The sequence below is a fragment of the Clinocottus analis genome, unplaced genomic scaffold (genome assembly GCF_023055335.1).
Source record: "Clinocottus analis isolate CAN_PGR_092001 unplaced genomic scaffold, fCliAna1.0.p SCAF_66, whole genome shotgun sequence".
NCBI classification, from domain to species: domain Eukaryota; kingdom Metazoa; phylum Chordata; class Actinopteri; order Perciformes; family Cottidae; genus Clinocottus; species Clinocottus analis.
Genome location: NW_027176225.1, coordinates 289,322 through 304,321, shown reverse-complemented (window position 1 = coordinate 304,321; position 15,000 = coordinate 289,322). Strand labels below are relative to the sequence as shown.

Sequence of the window (15,000 nt, the reverse complement as noted above, 5' to 3'; positions counted from 1 at the left end):
AAAAAAACAGTAAACTAACGTGTGTGTGTGTGTGTGTGTGTGTGTGTGTGTGTGCAGGGCATGAACTACCTGGTGGAGCATAAGCTGCTGGATGGAAGTGCTCAGTCCATCGCAGAGTTCCTCTACAAGGAGGAGGGACTCAACAAAACAGCTATTGGAGAATTTCTTGGAGAAAGGTGAGGAAGAGGAGGAAGAGGAGATAAGCAAAAGGGGGAAAGAGAATAAACGGGTCGCTAAAGCAAGAAGAAGAGATTGATAATGGGACGAAAGAAAGGAAAGAATGAGAGTGATGAAGAGGAGGAGGGTCCACCAGAGGGAGATGAAGATGTTCCTCTGCTCCACAGGGAGGAGCTCCACCTCCAGACGCTGAAGGCCTTCGTGGAGCTGCACGAGTTCTCCGACCTCAACCTGGTCCAGGCCCTCAGGTCAGATCCCTCTTCATCATCACCACCACCATCATCGTCATCCTCACTCAGACTGAACAGAAACAATACTTTGTTACCTTATTACGTTACTGTGTTACTGTGTTCTGTTACTGTGTTCCGTTACTTTGTTTCTTTGTTCCGTTACTTTGTTCCGTTACTTTGTTTCTTTGTTCCGTTACTTTGTTCCGTTACTTTGTTCCGTTACTGTGTTCCGTTACTTTGTTCCGTTACTGTGTTCCGTTACTTTGTTTCTTTGTTCCGTTACTGTGTTCCGTTACTTTGTTTCTTTGTTCCGTTACTGTGTTCCGTCGCGTTCTCCGTTGTTCTCCGTGTGCGTGACGCGTCCTGAGAGCGTTCCAGATGTTTGGTCTGACTCAGTGTGCAGTAACCATGCAGAGGTTCACGTTGCCGTGGTGATCCTGTGACAGACAGTTCCTGTGGAGCTTCCGTCTGCCCGGCGAGGCCCAGAAGATCGACCGCATGATGGAGGCCTTCGCCACGCGCTACTGCGACTGCAACGCCGACGTCTTCCAGTCCACCGGTGAGCGCTGAACACACCTCACTTCCTCTCTGGGCCGTGTGTGTGTGTGTGTGTGTGTGTGTGTGTGTGTTTTAATGGCTACGTCTCTGTTTGCCTCTCTGACTTTCACTTCTTTTTTCTTTCCAGATCTGTCTCTCTTCACCGATTCTGTATCCGTCACAATCGATACGACGACCATTATGTAGCTGTCTTTAACTCTTTGTGTGTGTGTGTGTGTGTGTGTGTGTGTGTGTGTGTGTGTGTGTGTCCTTCTCTGTCACACCAGACACCTGCTACATCCTGTCCTTTGCCATCATCATGCTGAACACCAGCCTCCACAACCCCAACGTGAAGGACAAGACCCCTCTGGAGCGCTTCGTCTCCATGAACCGAGGCATCAACAACGGGGAGGATCTGCCCGGCGACCTGCTGTCGGTGAGAAGGAACATCCACCCAATCATGACGCGATCATGACGCGATCATGACGCGATCATGACGCGATCATGTCACGATCACGACACGATCATGACGCGATCATGACACGATCATGACGCGATCATGACGCGATCATGACGTGATCACGACGCGATCACGACGCGATCACGACGCGATCACGACGCGATCGTGTCACGATCATGACACGATCACGACACGATCATGACACGATCATGTACAGGTTCACGTTCAGTGCGTGGAGCCTGTCCAAAACAAGACGTCAGGCGCACACGTCGACTTCCACAAATAATGTTGTCATTGTTCGTTTCTGGAAATCACGTTGAAGGTTTTTAACAAAACTATAGTTTCATGTCAGTTTCACGCTGTCAGAAACACAAGATGAGGTTTATGTTGTGACATGATGAGTTAAAGCAACAAAATCACGTAACAAAGTAACAAAGTAACAAGGTAACAAAGTAAGAAAGTAACAAGGTAACAAAGTAACAAAGTAACAAAGTAAGAAAGTAACGTAAAAAAGTTCTGTAAGGAACACAGTAACGGTAAAAAAATACATTTAAAATGTATCAAAAGATGAATGTAAAACTACATAAAACGTGATACTTTCTCTGCTTGAAAGTATAATTTCACTATCTCTCCATCACCACCTCACCCGGAATATATATATATATATATATATATATATATATATATATATATATATATATATATATATATATATATATATATATATATATATATCTATCTATCTATCTATCGATCTATATCTATATAGATATAGATATATCTATATAGATATAGATATAGATATATCTATATAGATATAGATATAGATACATATAGATCCCTCTGCAGTCCAGTCAGCGGCTAGACGCTCGTTGTCTGGACGTGTTGAGGCGTGTTGAGGCGTGTTGAGGTGTGTTGAGGCGTGTTGAGGTGTGTTGAGGCGTGTTGAGGTGTGTTGAGGCGTGTTGAGATGTGTTGAGGTGTGTTGAGGTGTGTTGAGGTGTGTTGAGGCGTGTTGAGGTGTGTTGAGGCGTGTTGAGGCGTGTTGAGGCGTCTTTAGGCGTGTTGAGCCGTGTTGAGGCGTGTTGAGGCGTGTTGAGGCGTGTTGAGGCGTGTTGAGGCGTGTTGAGGCGTGTTGAGGCGTGTTGAGATGTGTTGAGCCGTGTTGAGGTGTGTAAAGTTTGCGTTTGCTTTCCTGTGGTGGTGGTTCAGGCTTCAGCTCGCTGTCTTTCTTCTGTTCACTCATCTGACTGCGTTTCTTCTCAGAAACTGTACGAGAGCATTCGCAGTGAGCCTTTCAAAATCCCAGAGGACGACGGGAACGACCTGACTCACACCTTCTTCAACCCCGACCGGGAAGGATGGCTCCTGAAACTTGGTACAAATAAATGCCTCTCTGAGGTTGCCTGTGTCTGTTTGGCTCATTGTGAGTCACTCAGGTTTTCTAAAATAGTTTATCAAGCTCAACATCTGTAAACCACATGAGAGGAGGTGTACGCCTGCACCAGCGTCTCTCACGGAGCTGCGAGACCGACAACAGGAAAGTACAGAGGAAGCAGTCAGAAAATGACCCAATGACGTAGTCTACCTGCTGTGTTGCAGAAGTTTAACTTCTCACACATGACCACAGAATGTCTGTTTGGTCATCTTGCTGTCAAGTTACACAATCCCCCCTCAGTTTCTACTGACAACTGACAGCACAACAACAACAAAGTGCATGAACACATCTTCATTGTGTGCTTTCTCTGTACCTCAGGAGGTCGGGTCAAGACGTGGAAGAGGCGATGGTTCATCCTGACCGACAACTGCCTCTACTACTTTGAGTTCACCACCGTGAGGCTCCCGTTGGACGCGCTGTCCGTCTGAAAGTCTTTCCAGCAGACTGTCCTCCATCTCCTCCCTCTTTACAGACACATTTATGGAGGGCAGAGGATCTTTAGGGGCGATAGCAGCTCAACAATACATAACATGCTCTAGTTTACACCTTCTAAAAGCTTCTAAAAGCTTCTAAAAGCTGGGTACCTGACTTTGAGATGCTCAAAAGTGTGTCAAGTTGTGCTAGATCATGAATTATGAATTGATTAATTCATTCAAATATATTGTGAGTGTGAAGGAGCTTCAAAGTACATGAAGGTCATTCCCATGCCCTAATTTGTCTCATAAGAGGTTGCAGGACTTTTTGGGCTGATATCACTTTTACACAGATTTGTTGCTGAATTTAAAAATTGAAAATGATTCTCTCCCTTGAGACACAAATTACTTCCAAACATCCAGATTAAGACACTGAGATCTTAGGGAACAAGAAAGAAATGGTCTTGACCCGCCTCTTGTCCATCCGTCTGCAGGATAAAGAGCCCCGAGGCATCATCCCTCTGGAGAACCTGTGCGTGAGAGAAGTGCCATATCCTCGCAAACCGGTACGACATCGTCAGCCGACGCGTGGCCCAGCTCTGTTGCATCGTTTCTGAACGCGGTGGACCTCGAGTCAGGTCGACAGGTTTGAGGATTCTTAGATTAATCGCTGCATTTCTCCGGTGTGGTCCAGTACTGTCTGGAGCTGTACAACCCCAACAGCAGAGGGCAGAAGATCAAGGCGTGTAAAACGGAGACGGACGGCCGGGTGGTGGAGGGGAAGCACCAGTCCTACACCATCTGTGCTGCCGGCGCGGAGGAGAGAGACTCCTGGATCGAGGCCATCAGGTCAGACCGCACAACAAACAGCAACATAACGCCACACAAGCAGACACAGTCGGAGACATTGAAGCAGACTCGTGTGCCAGGAACATCTGTGCTGCCCTTGTTGAGCCTGAAGTGACCCCAACGTGTGGACCAAAGAACCAGTCCATAGCTCCGTCACTAGGCCGGACGACCGGTTGTTATTCAAATGTTTTTTACTCTTATGTGCGGTCTCTGTGTGGGCGGAAGAGGTGCTTGTTTGAATTTGTATCATGTTTTATTGACGATTCCCCAATTTTTCACCCGATTTTAAGCCTTTTTTCAGGGTCCTACATGATACCTGTTTATAGTTTTATAGGCTAAAATAAAGGAAGAGCACTTCAACTTGCCTTGTATTGTTGTATTTAAATATATTTTGATGAGAAGTACATTCATCAGGTGCATTATATGGGGTGAAATATACCGACAATAGTGATAATGTGACTATTTATAACGTTAGTCTTCTAAGGTTCAAGAGCTAAAAAGATCGGCCTACATTTAGTTTTTGTGGTGAGGCCGAGCGTCCTCACAATGCAGAAGTGTCCCCGCTATTTGGTGTGCAATCGGTCCTCATGACGACAGTGTGATAAACACACACACACACACACACACACACAGACACACACACACACACACACAGACACACACACACACTAACGAAGCTGCCTCTCTTCTTTTACTTCCGACAGGGCGAGCATCACCAAGGACCCGTTCTACGACCTGGTCTCGGTCCGTAAGAAGAAGGTGATCAACCAAGCTCCTCAGGACTGAGCGGTGTGGCGCCCCCTCAGGACATTTAAAGCACTGCAGCACAGTGGTGCTGACGTTGTATGAAACACCAGCGGGCGAGGCCTCTGCAGGCCTGAGGCATCCGGGCGTCCGGGCTAAAAGAGAGACTTCTCTTTCCACTTCTCTTTTTCACGGGCTGAGCTCAACGGGGTCAGAGGGGAAAACCATGACTCACTTTTGTCGCTTCACACTTTCAGCGCCAAACTAACAAAGCCACAAGAACGCGTCCATGTTTAATTATCTGCCGACGAGAAGTCGATTTTCTTTGGGTTTGACGTCTGACCCGCTTTACTTTAGTTTCCAGGATCAGGAAGACAAATCAAGCGCTCGGCGTCCCGGCAGAGGTTCTGTACGCAACAGCAGCAAAAAGAGGAAGTCGAGTCTCAGCTTCCTCACAGATCTCACACGGCCTGAGGGCAGCGAACACTCCGCCTCCCTACTTTAGGGCTCCATTTTGTACATACAGATATATTTCATCACATTGAACCATATCGAGTCATATTGCCACGTGTGCACTGTAATATATGAAAGACATGTTTCAGCTCTACCTTATGTTTATGTTCCTTTGAATTATTTAATTAAAAACAGAGTTCTACAGCTTGTTGACGCCTGAGAATGAATCCTGTTTCTGGTGAAAGCAACAAAATGACAGCTGCGTTTCTGCATCAACGCTTTCTGAAACCATCAGACCACACACTGCTTTCTCATATGTACTGTGTGTGTGTGTGTGTGTGTGTGTGTGTGTGTGTGTGTGTGTGTGTGTTTATATGCTCATGTGCCTCTTTAAGGGTGAAACTCCTAAACCTCTTTGTGGTTCAGAAACCATACTTTTATACATTTACTGCAATAAGGAGGTATGAAGAGCTTCCTCCGGTCGTCTTCATGAGATCAATAATCATGAAGAGTAGACGTGTTGTTCTCGATGTCGCTTATTTTGGTTTAAACCTAAACTTTGGTTGGAAAGGTAAACACATTTTAGACATCTAGTTCCTGTCAAACTATTGTATTTCAGAGTGAAACAGGTCCAGACCACATTGGAAAAAAATTCTATCAAATGTTAATAAAACTATATATATATATATATATATATATATATATATATATATATATATAAATAATCTTCTTCCTCCAGACCGTCTTGGACTAAAGATCTCATCTGAAGTATTTACTGTAAACTTATTGGTTTAATTTCAGCATTCAGCTTGACGACGAAAACAGGAAATAACAAATCTTCGTGCCACTAAAACTAGTCTAGAAACTAGTTAACGCCTCTTCCTGCTGCAGCTCTGACTTCCTGTTTCAGTGTTGCACCACATCCCCCTGAGTTTCCACCAGCTCTGTGGTTCCTCTCTGAGAGAGAGAGAGAGAGAGAGAGAGAGAGAGAGAGAGAGAGAGAGAGAGAGAGAGAGAGAGAGAGAGGCAGCTAGCGGCTGGTTCGCGCAGCGCCTTCATCCGGCTTCCACCTTTTAAACGTTGCAGTGCTGCCGAGTCTCACCAGCAGGTGGCGCCACCACCGAGGCCATGCATCCAGTTTGAAACAAAACAAAGTTAGAATTTCAATGAAGAGAACAGAGGTGTAAATCTGACAGTTTCCTGCAGGCTTTTATAAAAAATAAAAAAACATGTGTTGAACACACCGTAGAGGTGATACCCACAACGTCAACGTGTGTCAAAAGGACATTGAAATAAACACTTTGCATTATTATTGCACTGCCAAGAGAGCAGAACAGTATTGCACACGCGTGACGCTGGACGATTGTAAAACCTTCCTCTGGTTTAGTGGGTATAGAAGATCATTGCAGGAAATAAAAGAAAAAGAAAATGTAGCTGTGATAATACAAAATAAAGGTTTAATAAAGCTTTTTTACTTTTAATCTCATAATTCTGACTTTCTGTATTATCACAGCTACATTTTTATTTAATTTTTGCTTCCACAGGTTGGAGAGTCGTCGGGGAAAAGCCTCATAAAGTCCTTTCAGAGAGGCTCTGACCCACCTGTGATCTTTAGAACCTCAGACCAGTGCTTCCTTTAGATTCTCTGGCTCCCTGAACACAACCTCTGTTTGCAGAAGTAAAACCAAAAAGAAACAAGCGCGACCAACTCCATCACGAGCGACGATCTCATTGAGCCTCTCTGCCCCCTAAAGCGTACCGATCAGACATTTTAAAATTCTCGCACTAAACACATTAAAACTACACGAGAACTGTACATTCATTTGGTCTTTTTTCCCTCCAAGGCGCTGGAAAGGTAGTGGAAAGGTGAGCGGGAAGGAAGTCGCTCTTTCGGGCCGGAGTCCACTCCGTGGATCACCTCAGGACACGCAGCATTCTTTAGCCTGACGACGACCTTTAACACCTTTGAGAAGAGAAACAACAGTGATGTCATCAGAGGGAGAGATCGGTGAGAAGAACGAGGTCATTGTGAGGAATTCATCGGTCAGCATCCATAGAGGATGCCTGCAGGCATGTTATATTATATATTCCATACAGAACACCGGAGAACTTTCTTTTGTGATCTCTAGTTTTTCCCAAATTGCCGCCATTTTGCAAGCTAGTTCCGGCTAACGTTACACTCTGAGCTCGCTCTCGTCATCGTGGCAGGATGACGAGAGCGAGTGACGAGTTGTTTCTCCTCAGCAGAGTGAATCTGAGAAAAATGTTCAGGCGATGTCGGTGCCGATAACCAATCCAGCATTTAAGGCATACCGGAGGATCGCCGAAAAGACAACTTCTGACCCACTGTTGCAAATGTCTACAGATTATGATTGAGCCGAGGAGGATTTCTTTCTACATTAGAGACAACATCATCATTTCCTCCTGCAGATTGTCTTGTGAGTTGTGGTAGTGAACCACTGTTTTCCTGACTTACCCTCCTTGTCCTGAGCCTTGTTGATAGTTTGCTCGGAGTCCGCCCTCAGGCCCAGTTTCGGTGGCTTCTTAATCCTCCATTTGGGTGGAGATTTCACGACAACCTCAAAGTTGTCCTCGTCCTCTTCGGCCCTGTCGGTTTCTCTCGGTGAAGCGGGCGCACCGCTGCCCTCCATGCTGTCCAAAATTTCCTTGCTGCTAGGTTTCTTGGAGAACTTCTGCCTCCACCCGACCCGCCCCTTCTTGTCCTGCGTGACTCTGTTGGGCTTCTTGAAGCTTTCGCCCAGGTCGTCCGAGGGCAGTGGACTCATCCGGTCCTCCCTTAGACTGCTGGCCACCCGCGGCCTCCCCGGGTCCACCTCCCCGGGAACCTCAGCCAGAGCCGACGCCCTGGTGGGTCCCGGCCCCTGCAGGGACCCCGGCGGACGCGGCAGGGTCCCGAACGCCAGTGAGTACTTGGGGTTGTAGTATTTGTGCGCCGGCACCTGGATGGCGGCGTTGCGTGAATCCCCGAGGCTCACCTGGAAGCGGGACGTGGTCGCCGGTAGAGGCGGCCGCAAGCTGCCCACCCGGGAGCGCAGCGGCGCCGCGGCGGCAGGCGGGCTGACGTGGAACTCCTTGTAGAGGTCCAGCTCCTCAGAGACGGCGTAGAGCTCGCGGAAGTCGCGGTCGAAGAAGTCGACCACCTGCCCCGTCATCACGGTGATCATGTTGCGGTCCATGCGGGACGTGGACCAGGAAAAACTGGGACGGAGAACAAGTTCAGCAAGAGTTCACTGGATCCTGCGAGTCATTTACAGCAAGGTCAATATATGGAAAACACAAGAGCAACGAGACATGCGGACGATGGGAGTTCCAGGCATTGAAGGGTCATTCCAGTTCATTACTAGCTTTGAATGTTGATTTTTTTTGTGTCATTGTCCGTAGGCCATATCTTTTTAACCACAACATATCACCTCAATTATTGATGGACGTGGATGAATAATAATGACTTTGAATGAACTCCAACGCCACCAAACCTTTGAATTTGTTCAAAACGTTGGTTTCTTACATTGTGTGACGTTCTTGCTTCAACTACTTGATCACATTTACCAACTTTTGGAGCTTGTGCTTGTTTTTATTGGGAAAGAGTTGGAAACACTGGGCTGGTTTTTAGGTTGTATCAGTACAATAATCCAGGGTACTGTTTGCTAGTTTCTTAAGACAAACAAACACACATTTTATTCACAAGTAGAGGAAACAGACGCTGCATAAAAGGATGAGACCTCACCTGTACGAACCAAACACGACTTTGTCCCCGTCGACCAGCATGTACTTGTTACAGAGTGAACCGGGAAGTCTGCCGAAGGACAAACCGAAGCCAGTTCCCTCAAGAGTTCTGGTTCTGATGTTCTGCGTGACAAAGGCTCACAGTCAGACCAGGTGACAGGACGACGCCACCGTCAGCATGATACCAACTACCAACTACGTTACTGATGATAGTTTATGTTGAATGTGACAATGTCAGGAACCATTTCCATAAAAATACGGTAATTGTTTGCTTAACAAGTCCTGATGTCTAACGAAGCCAAAGCTTCATGTGTTAAAGCTGCATTCTCTCTCCTGACCACCAGGGGGCGGCTCCTCTGGTGAGTACGTCCACTTCTTATATTTTATACACAGACATTAGCTGACCAATAGAGTTCAAGCTACGTTTTACTCAACTTTAAACAAGGCTGAAATATGTAGCTTTAGTGAACAGTGAAGTTACTCTTAAGCAGAACTTTTAGACTCTAACCTTTTCTTTACTTCCTTGTTCCTTGTGGCATGTCATTAATTTCTGGTATCTTTCCGGATTCAGCTCTTTCATGTGGCTTTGGCTCCCAGACTAGCTCCTGAGTTTAGAGCATCAAGTGTACAAACTGCTTGATCGACATTCTTCTGTCGGCCCTCTTTGACTAAAGTATTTGCTCGGGTTGAAACGCTGTGCGTCGTGAAAGTATTCACATCACGCTCAGTACGGAACAATAAATCAATAAATCTCTGCTAAACTCATCCCCCATTTTGTCAAAGTACCGTCTTACCCGAAGGTGCTGCGAGCCCATCTTCAGCCGGGAGCAGATGTCCAGGAAGTGCGGCACGCCCTGGTGATCCAGCAGGACGTAGACGGGCACGGAGCGCCGGGAGGCCGCGTCCATCAGGTCCTGCAGGATCTGGACGTCCGTGAGCATGTCCATCACGATGGCGATCGCCTGCAAGAGGACCGGCAGCAGAAACTCATATTCATACGCTGCTCCGTGAACAGCTGACCCCAAAAACACCAGCCTCTGCTGACCTCTTCAAGCATATCAAAAAAACACATCTATTCCACCACGCGCATATATATATATATATATATATATATATATATATATATATATACATATATATATATATATATATATATATACATATATATATATATATGAGAAATATAAAATGTCTAATTAGGCAGTGAACAAAGAAGCCAGCAGCTTTGTGAGTCCACATGAGCGGCTCAGGAACGTCTGAGGGAGGACGACTACAAAGAGTTAAAGCTCAACAACAGAGAGTTAAAGTTGAGTACAGAGAGTTAAAGGATGACTACAGAGAGTTAAAGTTGAGTACAGAGAGTTAAAGTTGAGTACAGAGAGTTAAAGTTGACTACAGAGAGTTAAAGTTGAGTACAGAGAGTTAAAGTTGAGTACAGAGAGTTAAAGTTGAGTACAGAGAGTTAAAGTTGACTACAGAGAGTTAAAGTTGAGTACAGAGAGTTAAAGTTGAGTACAGAGAGTTAAAGTTGAGTACAGAGAGTTAAAGTTGAGTACAGAGAGTTAAAGTTGAGTACAGAGAGTTAAAGTTGAGTACAGAGAGTTAAAGTTGACTACAGAGAGTTAAAGTTGAGTACAGAGAGTTAAAGTTGACTACAGAGAGTTAAAGTTGAGTACAGAGAGTTAAAGTTGAGTACAGAGAGTTAAAGTTGAGTACAGAGAGTTAAAGTTGACTACAGAGAGTTAAAGTTGAGTACAGAGAGTTAAAGTTGAGTACAGAGAGTTAAAGTTGACTACAGAGAGTTAAAGTTGACTACAGAGAGTTAAAGTTGAGTACAGAGAGTTAAAGTTGACTACAGAGAGTTAAAGTTGAGTACAGAGAGTTAAAGTTGAGTACAGAGAGTTAAAGTTGAGTACAGAGAGTTAAAGTTGAGTACAGAGAGTTAAAGTTGAGTACAGAGAGTTAAAGTTGACTACAGAGAGTTAAAGTTGAGTACAGAGAGTTAAAGTTGAGTACAGAGAGTTAAAGGACGACTACAGAGAGTTAAAGTTGAGTACAGAGAGTTAAAGTTGAGTACAGAGAGTTAAAGGACGACTACAGAGAGTTAAAGTTGAGTACAGAGAGTTAAAGGACGAGCTTGAGTTCTTCCACTGTTCCCAGAAAAGCTGAGTCATGGGAGGACAAAAAAAAAGTCTCTCTTAAAATGTGCAACAAATGTGTTTCTGTTGAGCAGAGAAGGAGACGTGCACTGTAATCGAGCAGCAGGAGGCAACACGACAACCGGTTCCCACAATGCATTTCTGGGAACTGGTTGCTCAACATGCATTATCTCCATTGTGCCTGACTGGAGAGAGAGAGTCTCTGTTACTGGGAGCAGATGACTCAGCACAGCTCTGGCAGTCCACGAGTAAACATGACGATGGGCAACTCAAACACACCGTGTGTGTGTGTGTGTGTGTGTGTGTGTGTGTGTGTGTGTGTGTGTGTGTGTGTGTGTGTGTGTGCGTGTGTCCCAGCCAGTCACAGGGTGTTTCCCTGAACGCAGCTTGGCGTTGCCAGAGGGCGCCGGCGTGCGTCCGTCCAGCTGCTGTTCAACAGGACGTCCTGCAGCTCAGCAGGGTCCAGACATCCTGACCACTGCAGTCACATGACTTTAGACCAAATACACATGATTTTAAACCACATTTCCATGATTTTGAACCAAATTTCCATTTATTTAATCAAATTTCTACTACTTTTGACCAGATTTCCACAATTTTAAACGAAATTTCTATGACTTTTGATGACATTTTTCAAACTCAGCGTGAATGAAGGACATTGTCTGGAGGCTTTAACTCTCTCTCTCTCTCTCTCTCTCTCTCTCTCTCTCTCTCTCTCTCTCTCTCTCTCTCTCTCCCCCTCTCCTTCTCCCTCTCTCCCTCCCCCCCTCCCTCCCTGTCTCTCTCTCTCTCTCTCTCTCTCTGATTTATTCTAATCTAGAACACTCCATTCTGACTGATTTAATCAGTTTGAAGCAAATAGATGACGTGCTGGACGGTCATAAACCATGACGTCATCATAACCCCGCTCACCTTACTGGCCTCCTGGATGAGCCGCCGCACCACCTCTTTGATGTGCGGTCCGTTGTCTTTGGGCGGGTGCGTGTGCACGGCCACGCGCGTGACCCCTCTGAAGAACCCCGCGCCCCCGCTCGGCCAGCCGATGTCCAGCGGCGGCACCTCGGTGTCCGACATGTTTGGCCAGTAGGTGGAGTGGACCCCGGAGTCCGCGTCGGTGGCTTTGCCGCCGGCGGCTCCGGCCGGCTGCGCGTCACCGGCACCGGCCAGCTCGTACCGCCGGAAGGAGCTCACCACCAGCTTCACCTCTCTGGCCGACAGGAAGTCCTTCATGTCGTCGTCCTTCAGGCGCGTCTTGAAGGCGCCGTCCCCGTTCCGCAGCAGCTCCTCCACGGCCGCGCGCTGCTCCTCGCTGTAGTAGAACTCCGGTCGGGACTCCGGGACTTTGACTCCGATGTGGCCGTCCTCCATGCACGTGAGCTGGGACTCGGCCATGGCTGTCGGCCCGCGCTCCTGGAGCTCTGCTTCAACAGAAACGAGCGGCTCCCCGTGAAGGTAAACAAAGTCATAAACACATCGCTGGGAAAGTTTTCTCACCTGTCCGGGTGGGAGAGAGGTGGGGCTGGCGGATAGATGTTGCCTTCACGAGCAAAGGGAATAACTAGCTCTAGAATGAAGGCAACACAACGTCTACAAAGGGAGAACAACGTCACAATGCTCTGTTGTTGTTGTTGTTGTTGTTGTTGTTGTTGTTGTTGTTGTTATTGTTTGACATCTGCACCAAAACCTCACCGTTCCAATGCAAAAATGTAATATTTTGTTATTTTTCCTGACGTTTCGGCTTTCCGCATGCAGAGTTACAAACGTACAGAGGGAACCTGAAGGCAGCAGAAGCTGTAAGGACATGTCCAGCTCACTGAGGCGAGCCTCACGACCCAGAGCCGGAAGAGGATCCTTCATCCGGTTATTGATCAGTTTGTATTGTTTAACAACTTTAATGCTTTTTGTAACTTTTGCAAGTTAGATGTTGTTGTTTTTGGCATCTACATATTTAGCCAAGGCTCACAAACCCTCTGTTAGTTTCATAATATCTTCTGAGTCGTGACTTTGAGCAGTTTGTCTAATTAATCAAAGAAAATAAACAACTATAAATAATTAAACTAACCATCAAAGACATCCAAATATATAAAACAAATCAAACCTGAATAAGCAAACTCGAATGATTAAACAATATGAGTAAAATAACTCAATACTCATATCAAACAAACAGCTGAGGTCATGACCCTGAACCCGCTGACCGAGTCCTACATGTTGTTTAATTTGTTTTTGTACAGTTTTTACAAACATATTGATAAAATGTTGCTTTAAAGTATCAACAGTTAAATAGTTCATCAGATTAAATGTTGTCATCCAAACATATGAGAACATAACGGATGTACTTCTAAACACTATGTACTCAGCAGTACTTTCCTCCATTTTACAGGACAGTTGAAAATGATGTATTCATATATTTACTGTCAATATTCAGGCTCCTCCCTGTTCCATCAAAAACAGAAGAATTTAAAAACGACGTGTTTTGTTTAAATGTTTTATTCTTAACAGCTGACAGATGTTTTCAAGCTGTTCATCGTTCAGGGACGTTGAGGGTTAATGAGGTGAGACGTGAACACTAATAATAATAATAATAATAATAATAATAATAACCTTTTAAAAAGTTTGACAAAGTACTCTCCAGAGGAGCAAAGTATAGTAATACACAAGTTAAATACCAGTAAACTACAATACAAGAGGAGCACACCATGAAGGCAACGGACACATCCATCAAATAAAAAGAGCAACAGAATCTGAAAACAAACAAATAAACAAAAACGGAAACAAAATAACTGCCTGAAAAAACGTAAACCAACATAAAAGGATGTGAACGCTGCTCAGACGGGTCGGGTGTAGATGGTGTAGTTGGGTGTATGTAGTCAGATGTAGTCAGATGTAGTCGGGTGTAGTCGGGTGTATGTAGTTGGGTGTAGTTGGGTGTAGTCAGCTGTAGTTGGATGTAGTTGGATGTAGTCGGGTGTAGTCAGCTGTAGTTGGATGTAGTTGTATGTAGTCGGGTGTAGTTGGGTGTAGTTGGGTGTAGTTGGATGTAGTTGGATGTAGTCAGCTGTAGTTGGATGTAGTTGTATGTAGTCGGGTGTAGTTGGGTGTAGTTGGGTGTAGTTGGATGTAGTTGGATGTAGTCAGCTGTAGTTGGATGTAGTTGGGTGTAGTCGGGTGTAGTTGGGTGTAGTCGGGTGTAGTTGGGTGTAGTCGGGTGTAGTTGGATGTAGTTGGATGTAGTTGGATGTAGTTGGGTGTAGTCGGGTGTAGTTGGGTGTAGTCGGGTGTAGTTGGATGTAGTTGGATGTAGTTGGGTGTAGTCGGGTGTAGTCAGCTGTAGTTGGATGTAGTCGGGTGTAGTCGGGTGTGAACGCTCCTCAGACGGGTCGGGTGTAGTTGGAGGGGAACAGCCCGGTTCGGCCTCCGACGCGGCCGCTCCACCAGGCCGGGTCGGAGCACTCCAGCACCGAGATGACGTCACCGACATCGAACGCCAGCTCGTCCGTCTCCTCGGCGTGGAAACTGTACATGGCTCTGACCTGGAGGAAGAGGAGGAGGAGGAGGAGGCGGAGGAGGAGGAGGAAGAGGAGGAGGCGGAGGAGGAGGAGCAGGAGGAGGAGGAAGAGGAGGAGGAGGAAGGGGAGGAAGAGGAGGCGGAGGAGGAGGAGGAGGAGGAAGGGGAGGAGGAGGAGGAAGAGGAGGAGGAGGAGGAGGGGGAGGAGGAAGACAAAGCTGTTTTTACCTGTCGGGTGTTACCTGTCTAGTTGTTACCTGTCTAGATGTTACCTGTCTAGTTGTCACGTGT

At 46.1% G+C, this 15,000-nt stretch overlaps 3 protein-coding genes across 3 annotated transcripts in view; 1 reads left to right on the top strand and 2 right to left on the bottom strand.

Moving 5' to 3' along the window:
• The window catches only part of LOC137804831 (cytohesin-4-like), an 8,093-nt gene extending 2,603 nt beyond the window's left edge, over window positions 1-5,490 (top strand). Inside the window, exons 4-12 of the mRNA XM_068604241.1 lie at window positions 58-176; window positions 345-425; window positions 854-966; window positions 1,232-1,380; window positions 2,671-2,782; window positions 3,161-3,237; window positions 3,750-3,821; window positions 3,950-4,104; window positions 4,809-5,490. Of these exons, the coding sequence (XP_068460342.1) occupies window positions 58-176; window positions 345-425; window positions 854-966; window positions 1,232-1,380; window positions 2,671-2,782; window positions 3,161-3,237; window positions 3,750-3,821; window positions 3,950-4,104; window positions 4,809-4,890 (960 nt within the window). The 3' untranslated portion in view covers window positions 4,891-5,490. The remainder of the gene's footprint in view (window positions 1-57; window positions 177-344; window positions 426-853; window positions 967-1,231; window positions 1,381-2,670; window positions 2,783-3,160; window positions 3,238-3,749; window positions 3,822-3,949; window positions 4,105-4,808) is intronic.
• LOC137804830 (protein FAM83F-like) overlaps window positions 1-12,665 on the bottom strand; it is a 13,591-nt gene extending 926 nt beyond the window's left edge. Inside the window, exons 1-5 of the mRNA XM_068604240.1 lie at window positions 12,117-12,665; window positions 9,840-10,007; window positions 9,047-9,168; window positions 7,778-8,520; window positions 7,119-7,264 (exon numbers count right to left, since the gene is read on the bottom strand). Of these exons, the coding sequence (XP_068460341.1) occupies window positions 7,221-7,264; window positions 7,778-8,520; window positions 9,047-9,168; window positions 9,840-10,007; window positions 12,117-12,596 (1,557 nt within the window). The 5' untranslated portion in view covers window positions 12,597-12,665 and the 3' untranslated portion in view covers window positions 7,119-7,220. The remainder of the gene's footprint in view (window positions 1-7,118; window positions 7,265-7,777; window positions 8,521-9,046; window positions 9,169-9,839; window positions 10,008-12,116) is intronic.
• A 1,144-nt stretch (window positions 12,666-13,809) lies between these two features.
• Window positions 13,810-15,000, bottom strand: part of LOC137804829 (growth factor receptor-bound protein 2-like) — a 5,107-nt gene continuing 3,916 nt past the window's right edge. The window contains exon 7 of the mRNA XM_068604239.1: window positions 13,810-14,734. Coding sequence (XP_068460340.1) covers window positions 14,573-14,734 — 162 coding nt within the window. The 3' untranslated portion in view covers window positions 13,810-14,572. The remainder of the gene's footprint in view (window positions 14,735-15,000) is intronic.